This window comes from Boleophthalmus pectinirostris, unplaced genomic scaffold, assembly GCF_026225935.1.
Source record: "Boleophthalmus pectinirostris isolate CB_2022bp ecotype Guang Dong unplaced genomic scaffold, ASM2622593v1 HiC_scaffold_15, whole genome shotgun sequence".
In the NCBI taxonomy this organism is placed as follows: domain Eukaryota; kingdom Metazoa; phylum Chordata; class Actinopteri; order Gobiiformes; family Gobiidae; genus Boleophthalmus; species Boleophthalmus pectinirostris.
In genome coordinates this window covers 14,778,675-14,791,119 of record NW_026571070.1, presented here as the reverse complement: position 1 = coordinate 14,791,119, position 12,445 = coordinate 14,778,675, and the positions used below count along the sequence as shown (strand labels likewise).

General features: G+C 36.0%; 2 protein-coding genes across 3 annotated transcripts in view; one reads left to right on the top strand and one right to left on the bottom strand.

The window, feature by feature from the left end:
* The window catches only part of arhgap29a (Rho GTPase activating protein 29a), a 54,799-nt gene extending 52,680 nt beyond the window's left edge, over positions 1 to 2,119 (bottom strand). Inside the window, exons 1-2 of the mRNA XM_020930493.2 lie at positions 2,004 to 2,119; positions 653 to 1,064 (exon numbers count right to left, since the gene is read on the bottom strand). Coding sequence (XP_020786152.2) covers positions 653 to 962 — 310 coding nt within the window. The 5' untranslated portion in view covers positions 963 to 1,064; positions 2,004 to 2,119. The remainder of the gene's footprint in view (positions 1 to 652; positions 1,065 to 2,003) is intronic.
* A 1,922-nt stretch (positions 2,120 to 4,041) lies between these two features.
* prkdc (protein kinase, DNA-activated, catalytic subunit) overlaps positions 4,042 to 12,445 on the top strand; it is a 53,356-nt gene continuing 44,952 nt past the window's right edge. For both annotated transcript variants that reach the window (XR_008631810.1, XM_055150851.1), the window contains exons 1-19: positions 4,042 to 4,324; positions 4,871 to 4,947; positions 5,051 to 5,155; positions 5,230 to 5,304; positions 5,782 to 5,890; positions 5,967 to 6,079; positions 6,153 to 6,252; positions 7,039 to 7,094; positions 7,200 to 7,230; positions 7,450 to 7,607; positions 8,178 to 8,324; positions 9,344 to 9,508; positions 10,120 to 10,288; positions 10,373 to 10,419; positions 10,666 to 10,782; positions 10,877 to 11,026; positions 11,590 to 11,699; positions 11,779 to 11,938; positions 12,351 to 12,437. Coding sequence is in view for 1 of the 2 variants with exons in the window: in XM_055150851.1 (XP_055006826.1) it covers positions 4,159 to 4,324; positions 4,871 to 4,947; positions 5,051 to 5,155; positions 5,230 to 5,304; positions 5,782 to 5,890; positions 5,967 to 6,079; positions 6,153 to 6,252; positions 7,039 to 7,094; positions 7,200 to 7,230; positions 7,450 to 7,607; positions 8,178 to 8,324; positions 9,344 to 9,508; positions 10,120 to 10,288; positions 10,373 to 10,419; positions 10,666 to 10,782; positions 10,877 to 11,026; positions 11,590 to 11,699; positions 11,779 to 11,938; positions 12,351 to 12,437 (2,142 nt within the window). In the remaining variant the exon portion in view is untranslated. The remainder of the gene's footprint in view (positions 4,325 to 4,870; positions 4,948 to 5,050; positions 5,156 to 5,229; positions 5,305 to 5,781; positions 5,891 to 5,966; positions 6,080 to 6,152; positions 6,253 to 7,038; positions 7,095 to 7,199; positions 7,231 to 7,449; positions 7,608 to 8,177; positions 8,325 to 9,343; positions 9,509 to 10,119; positions 10,289 to 10,372; positions 10,420 to 10,665; positions 10,783 to 10,876; positions 11,027 to 11,589; positions 11,700 to 11,778; positions 11,939 to 12,350; positions 12,438 to 12,445) is intronic.

Below are 12,445 nucleotides of genomic sequence, written 5' to 3'. Positions count from 1 at the left end.
TATAGAATTGGTGAGGAATAAACCAATCCTGTTTTGGCCCTGTATAGTTAGTTTTAAATGTTTATGATAGGACAATGAGCAACAAATAATTATTTTGTGATGCCAATCTGTAGTCCAGATTGTTTTAGACTAGGGGGTCACCAAAGTATCTTCAGTTACTGAGAAACACGATGTAAATACTCTAAAACGGTTTAGACTAGGGATGCAGCAGTCCATCATTTTCAGTTCCAATATCGATTTCGATACTACTGCTTTCTTTAAGTATCTACCAATACCCGATATCAACTGATACCAAAAATATGAAAAATGTGTTATATAGCTATTTAGGTAGAATTTTTAGATACTGTTTACATAGTTATTTATCCCTCATGTAACTGCAGAACAACTTTGTGTAAATGAAACTCTTTAGGTCAGCTACAACCACAAATAGTCTTATTACATCAATTTATAGGCTCAGCCAGGATACTAGGTGCATCCCTAATTCAGACATACTGTATACCATTTATATAATTTGCAATCATTTAAAGGCCTCTGACAAAATTACTTCTTTTGCTAAATGGACCTTGGTTTGGCCATGTAACTGACTCGGATAATAGTATAGTATTTTGTGATTGCGTGTTTAAGTATTGAAGTAGGTTATACCAGTTCTTACCTTTAGAATTAAACACTTCTTTGAGTTGTAGAAGGACATCTGCAAACTTGCGCACATCGCTAACCAACTGCATGATGTAGTGAGGGTCAGACACAGGAGCACCATCTGGACTGTCTGAACCAACTGACCCAATCTTGTTCCCTCTTCCTGATACATATGGTCCTGCATTTCCAGAGCCAGAGGAGCCAAGACTGGAGCTGGAAAGTCTGGAGATTCCCATTGTAATTTTGGCTCCACTACTCGTGCTGTTGCTGCTGCTGCCACCTCCAGACCCACCACCTGAACTCTGGCGAAGCATGGCCGCTAACATGTCTTCTCTGAGTCCAGTGGCCCAGAGGCCGGTTGAGGAGTTATTCCAGTATTCAAGCCAATGTTCAGACACAACACTGCAATACTTCGGGGATGGATGACACTGCAAGGAGAAGAAAAGACTCAGATTTCTCTTGTAGCTGAATGGACTTATTGTTCAGTAGGGTTATTAAAGAAATTTAAGTATAAAGGCATATCAAGTCCCTCTTTTGAGAAGTACACAAGACGTTTTATCAAATTATACATATTAGGTTTTAAGAGGTAACGTGTTAACAGTGACAACATTTATGAATAGACCTAAGACAGACCAAAACAGACTTAATTAAATAGTGTTTAAGTATAAAGACATGTCTCATTTGAGAAGTACACAAGATGTTTTATCACATTATAGCCTACATATTGGTTTTATGAAGTAAAGTGCTCACAATGACATAAATCAATAGAAATAAAAATTCACTACAACAGACTTACTAATTAAATAATGTTTGGAAGGAAGAGAGAGCTATTACATTGTTGTTAGTACTCTATTTAGCAAGTTACTGGTAGTATACTACAGACATCACCTTATAGTTTGCATCAATAGAAAGCAAAGTTCAAGTTAGTCTGTTTCCAGTCCCTTTTACACTACTTCAATACAATTTATCTGCAATTTATAGGAATGAAAATAGACAAATAGACTGTTTATGTTAACTGACAGCAAATCTTTTCCATCATGCCTGATTTAGATAATAAAACATGTTAATTAGTAGGTAATGGATTAGCAAGCAGTTCAGTGAGTTTAATTAAACAAACTTAAACTGAGACAGCTGCTAGAAAACATTGGAAAAGCCGTGTAGCCAACATTATCAAAACAGTACTCAAGTATGTGTCCAGTTCTTCTGGTATACACCGGTACTTTATGGTTAAGCACTGTCTGGTTTGTTTAGATGTAACCAGGGTTAGAAGAGGAGCAGACAACGCGTTCTTCTTGGCCACAACTCCCCAACAAGTGCCACGCGTAAAGCTCAGTCTACAAATCCAAAATCTCGCGCGTCAAACTTACCTGTCGTGGTGTATTTTATCATCGTAACCGTGAGAAATCCGTAATAAAGTACGTATGACCCGAGACCGGTTCACCAAAACGAGGGATAGTCCGCGGTAGTGCGTTATCTCCCAAAGCCGCGTCCCAAACTCGCCACTATCCGACTGGTGCGCTGGATGAGTGAGCTCCTCTGACCACGTGACCACTTTGTGACTTTTGATTGGTCCGCGCCTGAGTTTGGGTTGGCGCTAGTGTAACACCCCACCCCCCTCTGCAACAGGTGTAGTGTAAAGTTCTCACAAAATCAAAGCAGGTTATGCAGATTAGAGCTTTTATATTAAGAAAGTTAATAAGAAATCAGTTCTTAAGGAAGTTAAAAGGTTTTTGCTTCTGTATCTGTATATTCTGTTATGATGCATAAGCTATTGTGTTCAAGTAATTTCCCTTCTGGATCAGTTTCTGTTGTAAACTCAACAACACAATGTAGTATTTTTAAATCCTTGCAGAGTATAACATAAAGAAGATTAGAGTTAGTGTTAGAGTTAATTTATTTTTAGAGTTTTAAGTTAATTTAGTTAATAAAACTTTGAAAAAACGTTTAGATATGAAGGCAGAACATACTCTCCATACTCTCCGAACATGTAGAAAGAAACAAACAAAAGAAACAGAACCAACTTTTTATTCAATGTTCAAAAAAGGAGTAGGAAGAAGCTTATCTGAATCCTACCTCTAGAATTTACTATATTTCTTCTACATGATATTCAGTGGTTAAGTAGATTATAGTGTATCTTTAGACATTTGCCATTAGATAAATTAAAAGATGAAAGATGAAAAGAACACATAAAGAAGATAAAATAATAAATAAATAAATAAATAAAATAAAGTTTGTTTTTAATTGTTTATGGCTGAAATTAGACTTAAAGGTATGTATGTATCTTTCTGTTGGTAGGGTTCGCCACCTGCTTGTCTTTGGGGAGATGTTTGTGTTCCCTGGGATTTTTATGTTTTTATTTATTTTATTTTTTTGCTTGCTTGCTTTGAAATATTTGCTTGCCTTGCCTTACAATTGCTTGCCTCACCACAGATATTACCTGTGACTGCTGGTGGCATCATCTGCTGGTCATTTGTCTCCAGAGATGTAGAGGAGTTAAAGCCATACTGAGGAACACTCCAAGCAAAGCAATAACATCTCAGTGGAGTCACGCAGGTGATGGACCCTTCACAAAAAAGTCTGCATAGTGCACCTTTAAAAATAGCATCAATTACCGTGAGTCACACCATAGTAATCCTACTTACTCACAATCTGATAACAAAACTGATAAAGTCGCAATAAATGGAATGAAGTAGCTAGTGCCATTATCACAGAAGATAAGACTGCCAATTGTTTGCTCAAGCTAAAACTCTATGATATCAAAAAAATTATCACTGAAGGTATGTGAGAAATCTGGAGTGTTCATAAACTACGCAAGGCTGACATCTGCTGGTGAAAGAGAAGTAGTGTGCACCTAAAAAACATTTAAATTGTTCAGCTACTTTGTTGTAGGTCAGTTTAAACAAAAACTAATGCCAAAACAAATAGATTTTTACAGAAGCACTTAGAACTTTTTCTTATTACCCAAATGAACGAACTAAACGGACGGATCATATATACAGTTTTTGGTGGGAACCGTGGTTTTCTTTTGGAGTGAAAAAATGTGCCATTAGAGAACAGGCTGAATCGCTATCTACTTTTAAATTACTCCTAAAAACATGCCTTTTCATTAGCTTTTAACAAACGAGATTTAGATTTCTTGTTGTTAATTAACTTGAGTAACTTGTGTCTTATTTATTTTCTTATTCTTTTCTCCGTTTTTAATAGTTGTGACTTTGATTGTGATTGCCTTTGTCTATTAATTGCTTTGTGTTGTGTAAAAGATGTAAAACTTTGTGAATAAAGTGAATTAAAATAGTAAATGGCATGGTAATATTTGTCTCATTTACGCCTAGTTCAGCTCAAAGCAACAAGATGCTTTTACTTTGAAAATCACATGGCACTTCCTGTACTCTTCCTGATGTGTGAGTGTTGTGCAGATTTTGGAACTGTGGCGGCGAGTCTCATACATTTTCCCATCTTTCAATCCTTTCTGCAAAAACAATGCACCGTTTTGCCCTAAATCTGGTCTAAACCCGCGCACTCATGTCTTCTGCTCCCAGCTCCACCGCGGGTGGGATACAGGGACTTCTCCTCAAACTTCATGAGTCACTTTCAGATGAAGATAAACGGGGTGCAGCTCTCAGATGCCACGATATTGTTGGAGACCTGGGACAAGAATGCATGCTCACCCCGTCCGACAATGAGCTCGGTAAGAAAGTCAAAATCTGCTGCGTAAAATCAGCCAAATGTGGTCTTGTCCTATACACGCACCAAATCTCATCTCTAGTTAAATTGTTTTCATCATTGTTATGACTTGTTTGATGGTTTATATGTAGGATTAAACGCTTTTCACATACTTTTATGGTGCAAACCATACGAGCAGTTTGCATTGTTTATTCAAATGATTTCATCCGCCAAAGTTCATCCATGGCTGGAGTGGGCGGTTACGCACAGGCGCACCGCAACAACCACGTGGTGCTATAAACGCAGGTGTTTACAGTTGCCTTCAAGAACATATTGTACAGTTGTAGGCGGAATTGCCCATATTTTTTGTCATAACTGTAACCAAAACTCTGTGTATTTTAGTCTCCAGTTTGTGTATTCATGTTCAGGACTCATTTCAAAAGTTTTTCATTACTGTAAACATACCTCACCAAAATTATTATTAACTTAAGCAGATTATACTTTACTTAGCTATTATTAACTTTTAATATTTATTCACACTAACATTTTTTTTGTTTATTGATTTTTAAAGCTTTGCAGACCTCATTGCTGTTCTCAAAAGATTTTGGACTACTTTGCTTTCTCAAAAAAACCTTGGGATCTGATGAGGTAAAATATAAAAACATACATAAAAATAGTGCAAATACGAGAAAATGCAGTGCCTAGTATGCAAGCAAGCATTTTTGTAAATTTATTGTTATGATTTTTGTAGCTTCGTGATGCTCGGGTGGACATTTTGGGTTTCTTGGACAAGTTTTTGGACAAACTTTCTCCAAGAGTGCGTGGCTGGGAGAAGACTTATGCAACAGACATCAGAGTGAGTTGTCTTGATAAATTCCACTATTGCAAAGAAATCAGTTTGCTTAATATTCTTTATCTGCCCATGCACAGGACACTTGCATGGTGGTGTACACAAAAGATAAAGTGGCCAAATGCAGGGCTCCAGTGCTAGAGCTGCTTATCAAGGTTTGGTTTTCTCTGATATTTTTATTTTCCCAAAATAGTTTATTTTACAAAGCAGTAACCTGGCAGCTTAATGGGTTTGTCTCCAACTCTTTTATTTACTTTTTAACAATATTGTGACTAATGCATTTCAATGGACATTTTACACTGCGGTCAGAAAAATGGCAGATTTTAACATTAATGGTTGGTTTTAGACATTTGATCCCGAGCTATTATAACCATCGAAAACCTTTTAAGACATCTGCTTCTATATTATTTTGTTATGGTATGAACAAAACTACTATATTAACATTATTATCAAATTATTACATCGCTGAACACACTGAACCAAACTTATTGTCAAAAAACTGTGATATACTTATGTGATGTATATTTTCAGTTGTCCACCTTTTACTGTATCCATGTTCAATCAAAATACAACTATCATAATTGTATTGTTTTTGTCATACTATAGACATCAGTTATTTTTCACATTCACAGCTCCTTCAAAGCACAAAAGCTTCCACTGTTGCTGCTGACTTCAGAGTCCCCGAGATTTTCAACAGATTTTACAGCGAGTTATGTCAGAAAAACAAACTCCCAGACTCCGGTACAAATTTTATTCTTCTCCCATATGTAAGGCATTTCTTAAGATAAATTTATTTTGTGTTTTTGTGTGCTTACAGTGCTTGGTAAAATATATGAGTTACTGGGGGTTCTTGCGGAGGTCCACCCAAATGAAATGGTGAACAATTCGGACAAGCTGTACAAGGCTTATCTGGGAGAGCTCAAAGAACAGGTGTGTAAGATAATGTTAAATATGTGTAGATATGAATATAGTGTATAAATAATGATAAAATGCCTTGTTTCAGATGACCTCCTCAACAAGAGAACCCAAACTTTTTGTTGTTGCTGGATGTTTGAGAGGATTAACTGCTTTAATGGTCAATTTTACCAAGACAATGGATGAAGGTTTGTGGTACATACATGTTTTAACTTTTAGTCATCAGTGGCTGCAGTCATTTAGAGTTACAAGACTTAAATTATCATGTAAACAGATTTCTTTCTGATCATAGTCCCTCTGATAACTCGCATCAGAGTTTGTTGTTTGCATGTCATTTAAGCAATCTTAAAGGTTGAGAAATCAGATAAGTGGCTTTACCATTTTGTGCATTATTTATTCACTTCACACTTGGTGGTGGTAAGGTATAGCCACAGCTGCCCTGACAGACTGACGGTAGCGAGGCTGCCAGTCTGCCAACACACACTAGGTTCATACTAGGGACCCGACAGTTTTTACCAATGGCGGCCCACTGTGGCACCTGGAATTCCCAACGGTCTCTGTTCACCCCACAAATGTAATTATCCTCACTTTAAATATCTTACTCTCTCATTTGCTTAATGAAAAATATAAATGCTAAAAAACATTAGTTGATAATTTAACAGTGAAATTGAACAAAGCCCTACTTTGTTTTTCAACACAGAACAAAAGTGTTCTTAGTGCAGAGCTTCACTCAGAAAGAAGTGAGTTTGAGTTTTATTATGTTAGTGGGGAATATTACTTTGTGGGGCTAGTCTACAATCCAAGTGCTACCTGGGCCCAGCCCTGCTTAGCTTCTGAGATCTGACAGATCAGGCTTTGACAAGGAGGTTTGGCCACTCAAATGTCTATTACAAATGCCTGTTGTAGGGGGAATTTATTCTAAAATAATGAGGAAAACTGGTTAGATTTGTATGAGATTTATTTCTACTTTACAGACCCAGCAACATCCAAAGAAATCTTTCAGTATGCCTTGAAAGCAATCAGCCCCCAGGTAAATAAGATTTACTCAAGTAGTCATGACCATTCTATAAACATATTAATTAATACATTTGTTTTTTTTTCTTTTGATTTTGTGCTTTGTTCTCATGTGGTATAGATGGAAATGACCCGATATGCTGTCACATTCGGTAAGTCATTAATTGACAAAGAGATAGTAGTAATAGTAGCTTCTGTAAAGTCATTCAAAGCACTTCACAACAGTGCACAACAATTTTCTCCCTCACAAACAAACATACAAGTTGTAGTAAGTAATAGTAGTGCATATTTATAGTAGTACATTTCATTAGTACAAAGTAGTAGTGAATAAGTCTCCTCATTCCCCTCATATTTCATTGTGTGATTAATAGCTGGATTGCGACTGTTTGGGAAACACGCACCTCAGTTCAGTACCTGTTTAATGGACCATTATAAAACCATATTTGAGGTGATGTCCAAACTCTGTGGTCACATAAATCCAGAGATGAAGAAGACCAGCTACTACGCACTGGAAGCCTTTCTCAAACAGGTAAAATAATAATAATTTTTAAATAATGGCCCAAAAATACTTTAAGCTCTTATATTACACCAAATTGACTGAGCTTTTAGTCATATTATAATCCTTTTACCTCTTCAAAAACATACCTGGAGTTGTGGTTTGCTTCATTCACCCATGTTTGAGAAATTCTTTATTATTAGTCTGTCTTTATCTCCAAACCTCAAAAAGCTCTGTTCCACCTGGAGATGTCATGAAGCGGTACTTCAACTCAACAGCGACCTTTTAATTTTTGCTGAGTAGAGAGCTAAAATTCCAGGACTGAAATCATCCAAATGATTCTAGTGAAGGTGCATGGAAATTAAAAGCACACTGACGCACTTCCTGTGTTACCACATTACATGACAAGGTGGAACAGAGTGTTTTCTGTTTGAGAGAAGAACTCTAAGAACCTAAATACAGGTGTTTGTATTAAACAGGTGTGAATGTAACAAAACACAGCTCCAGGCTTGTTTTTGATGAGGAAACAGCATGACAACAGATCAGAAAATACCATAATAGGGGCCCTTTTAATTGTAATCACTTGTGAATTATCTTTCCTAGGTTGCCATGTTGGTGGCTGATAATATTGAGGAGCATAAAGGCAAACTGAAGTTCTTCATGCAGAGGTTTTGTGGCATCATTAAAACTATGGACTCTACACATAAAGAGTTGTCCATCGCCATTCGAGGATATGGATTATTTGCAGCTGTAAGCATTTTTAATAATTATTGCATGTTAAAGGTGCACTGTGTAACTTTCTGGGTGGAGGGTCTGTCACCATGGAGATGTTGTTTCTTTGCCTGGATTTTTTCATTGTAAAATATTAAACTTGTCTATGTCCATGAAGACAAGCACCATGTCAATTTACAGGTCAGATTTGTTGAGAGGTGGCAGTAGAACACATAGACAGTAGAATGCATATTTTTGAAAGTATTATTTTATTGTAAAAACATCTATAATTAAATAATAAGTAAGTTTAATGGTATGCTGTGGTACATTCCAAGGAAATGCAGTGTCCACTTTCTAGGTGCTGGACTAATACCAGAAAAATTACACAGTGCACCTTTAAAACACAAAAACCCAGTTTGAAATAAGATGTATGTTTTGTTTGGACTGTTACTTCTATGCATTTAGCCTTAGACACTTAGACAAACTTTATTGATCCACAAGAGAAATTACTTGGACGCACACATCACAATATATTTATTTATTACTCATGCTATTATTTTGTTGGCATCAATTTAAAGACAACAACATCAAAACTGACAATTAACATAAATACATATTTCTGCCATTATTTGCCTTGCCTTTGCAGCATGAACAAAAGGAACAGAAAGAAGATAAATCTTATAAACCCTGCTCCTTTCACAGATCAAAACATTAAACATTTCTTTAATAATTGTTTCCCACCTCAATATAAAAATGGTAATAAACTTCTAAATAAGTAGCAATAAAAAATAGCAATTCACTGGTGTCAAATAAGACATAAATTATGTAAAAGTATGTACAGTAAGTAAAAAAAAAACAAATGTTGTAAAATATAAATACAGTACATCACACTTATATGCAGGAAGCTGTAAAGAAACAGATGATATGATGATTGTCAGGAACATAGGCTTAACTCTTACATTTAATGATATGCATGCAAAAAGATGAATTTTTTGTCCTTAATATTCTGAAGTGTAAAATAAAATGGCGACATATGCTTCTCTTTAACTTTACTGCAGCCATGTAAGAAGGTGTGCCCCCAGGACGTGGACCTCATGTACACAGAGCTGATCCAGCGCTGTAAACAGATGTACCTCACAGAGTCCGACGGAGAAGACGACTCTTTCTACCAGCTGCCCAGCTTCCTCGACTCCATCGCCAGTGTTATCATACATCTGGACAAGGTAACTTTCACGTTCACACGCATTTTCTACTTTTTATATACTAGATAATGGCTTTTCCACTAAACTACTATATATTTTTTAACTGAAATCGTCTGAACATGGCCACTTTCACATTCACACATCATATTAAAATAGGACTAAACTGTAACTAAACCTGGATCTAAACTCTGACTAGACCAGGACTACAACTCGACCAAACTAAGTCTACATCAGAACTAAACCAGGATCTTTTGAAATTTAATAAAGTTAAAGAAATACAGAAAACCAGGACCACAGCATTAATTTATACCTCAATAGTTAAACCTGTTACTGGGCTTCAAATTATAGTCTATAGATCTGTTGCGTTCATATTTAGAGCCTAAATAATGTTAATATTTTTTGTTGTGCGTTTTTAAATAGATATAGTGTTAAACATGGTGAGATTATGGATGTTGTCACTAATACAAATTCTCAGTTGCTACACTTTAATTTTATTTTTGGTCAAATTTTGTTCAAGTGATGGACATTTTCTATCTGTCTTTTTTCATTAAGACTGTGTTGACTTTGTATTATAGACTATAACAACTACTTAAATTACAGCTATTGTGCAACTAAAATCATTATACTTTCAGATCCCTGAGGTGTACACTCCTCTACTAGAGCGCCTCCTTGTGGTGCAAATTGACAGCTTCCCTCAGTACAGTGAGCGGATGCAGATAACTTGTTGCCGGGCGATTCTCAAAGTGCTGGTTGCCATGGCTTCCAAAGGACCAGTGCTATGGAGTTTCATTAGCTCTGTGGGTGAGTTAAAAGCCATTTATTTTAGACTTTAATATATATTTTTTATCCAACTGAAACAAAACACAAATTAAAACTTATTTTCAGTTCACCAGGGTTTGATCCGAGTCTGTTCCAAGCCTCTTACGACTGAGGTAATTTGGGAGAAATTTAATGCTATAATGAAAGAAGTGTAACCAGTATTAAAAGTGACTTTGTAACATTTTGGTGGTTGCTTGTGCTTGTCTCTAGGGAGATGTTATTGCTTTGCCATGAATGTTCCTCAGTGGAGCAAGATCTCATCCTTAACTTGGCATTGTGTGTTTTAACTTCTCCGTGGAGACAAGCAGCAGAAAAGTTACATAGTGCAACACTGAATAAATATATTACTCATATTTTAGGACAAAGATGCAGACACTGGCCCAGAAGCTCAAATGCGAACTGGAAATTGGAAAGTTCCTTCAAGTCAGAATTACCTCGCCCTGTACAAAAGTCTTTTGGACTGTGATCAGTTAAAGGTACAATATCAGGACATCCATAGGTCTTTTTTATTTAGTTAATATATTTATTGAACCTGGCTTCTATTAACTAATGATTATTTTACTTTCAAAGGATACTGGATACTTGGATGGTGCTTTCGAAAGCCAAAATGCTGCTCTTAGATCTTTAAGTCATCTGATTTATGATGAACTGGTGAAATCCATTCTTCGTATTGTGGAGAAGCTGGACCTGTCTGTTCAAAAAGTCACTCCTGGAGAAGAGGTATATTTTATATTAGTATAGCTGAATTATATTTTTCCCAAAAAAATGACCATATTGTTATAATATTGCTCATATTAATACTATGTTATAATCTGTGTTATAATGTTGTTTCTTCATCAAAAACATACCTGGAGTTGTGTTTTGTTTCATCCTTGCATGTTTAATGCACAAACCCTGCATATTTAGGCTTTAGTTCTTCTCTCAAACAGAAAATGTTCCACTTTGTGATTTCACGTGGTAATACAGGAAGTGCTCCACTGTGTTTTTAAACTTCATACACTTAAGCTAGAATCATCTGGATAATTTCAGTCTTGGAAATGCGGAGCTCTACTGAACTAAAACTAAAAAGTAGCTTTTAACTTGAAAACTATGGGTTCATGACACTACAGAGGATTTTGAGTTTTGGAGATGTAGACAGACTCACTCAAGCATGTGTGAATGAAACAAAACACAACTCCAGACATATTTTTGATGAGGCAACAACATTATAACAACATGACTAAAAGCTCACAAGAGTCAATTTTGTGTACTATATGACCTTTAATGTTCCTTCTATTTGTCAGGGCTCTGATGATGTGTCCCATGCTCTGCCCTCATCTGATCCAACTGCTCATCTGTTACCGAATAAAGTCAAAGATTTCACTGCGTTTATCAACCTGGTGGATTTCTGCAGGTTAATATCAATAAAAGCCCTAATATATTTATAATCAAACCCAAGTTACAAATTTATACTAATAAGATTTTCTTTGCAGTGAGTTGTTGCTGAGTCAACACTTGGAGTATTTTGAATCTTGGATGTATCCTTTAAGCCATGAACTCATCCTTCACTCCATAAGAAACCCTCTTGTCAGTGGCTTCTATAAACTCCTGTCTGTCACAATGAAAATCGGAAAAAGAATCAAATATTATCAGGTAAAATGTTGTAAATATAAAGGTGCATTGTGTAACTTTTCTGGTGGTGGTCTGTAAAATGCTTTTTTTCATGGAGATGTTATTGTGTTGTCTGGAATGTTTCACAGTATAGAATTAAACCTTTTTTTTCTGTCATCATGGAAACCACAAACGGGGTTACAAGTCAGTTCTGTGGAGAGGCAACCCTGCTCACAGTCAGAATACCTGTTTTTCTTGGTATTTTTGAGCAATAAAACCACCTGTAATTGAATAAATGTAAAGTAGATCTGTTTAATGTCATACTGTGAAACACTCCAGGCAGAGCAATGACATCTCCATAGAAACAAGCAGGTGATAGCCTCACAACGAGAAAGTTACATAGTGCACTTTTAAACTAATTACATCATATTTGATACATTTAACATTTTTGCAGGGAGTTGGACTAAAAAGCTCTGATTCTACCAAAATTGACACTGTTAAAAATGCCTGTTTTGCCCTTTTTGCAAAGTTTGGGAAAGAGGTAATTTA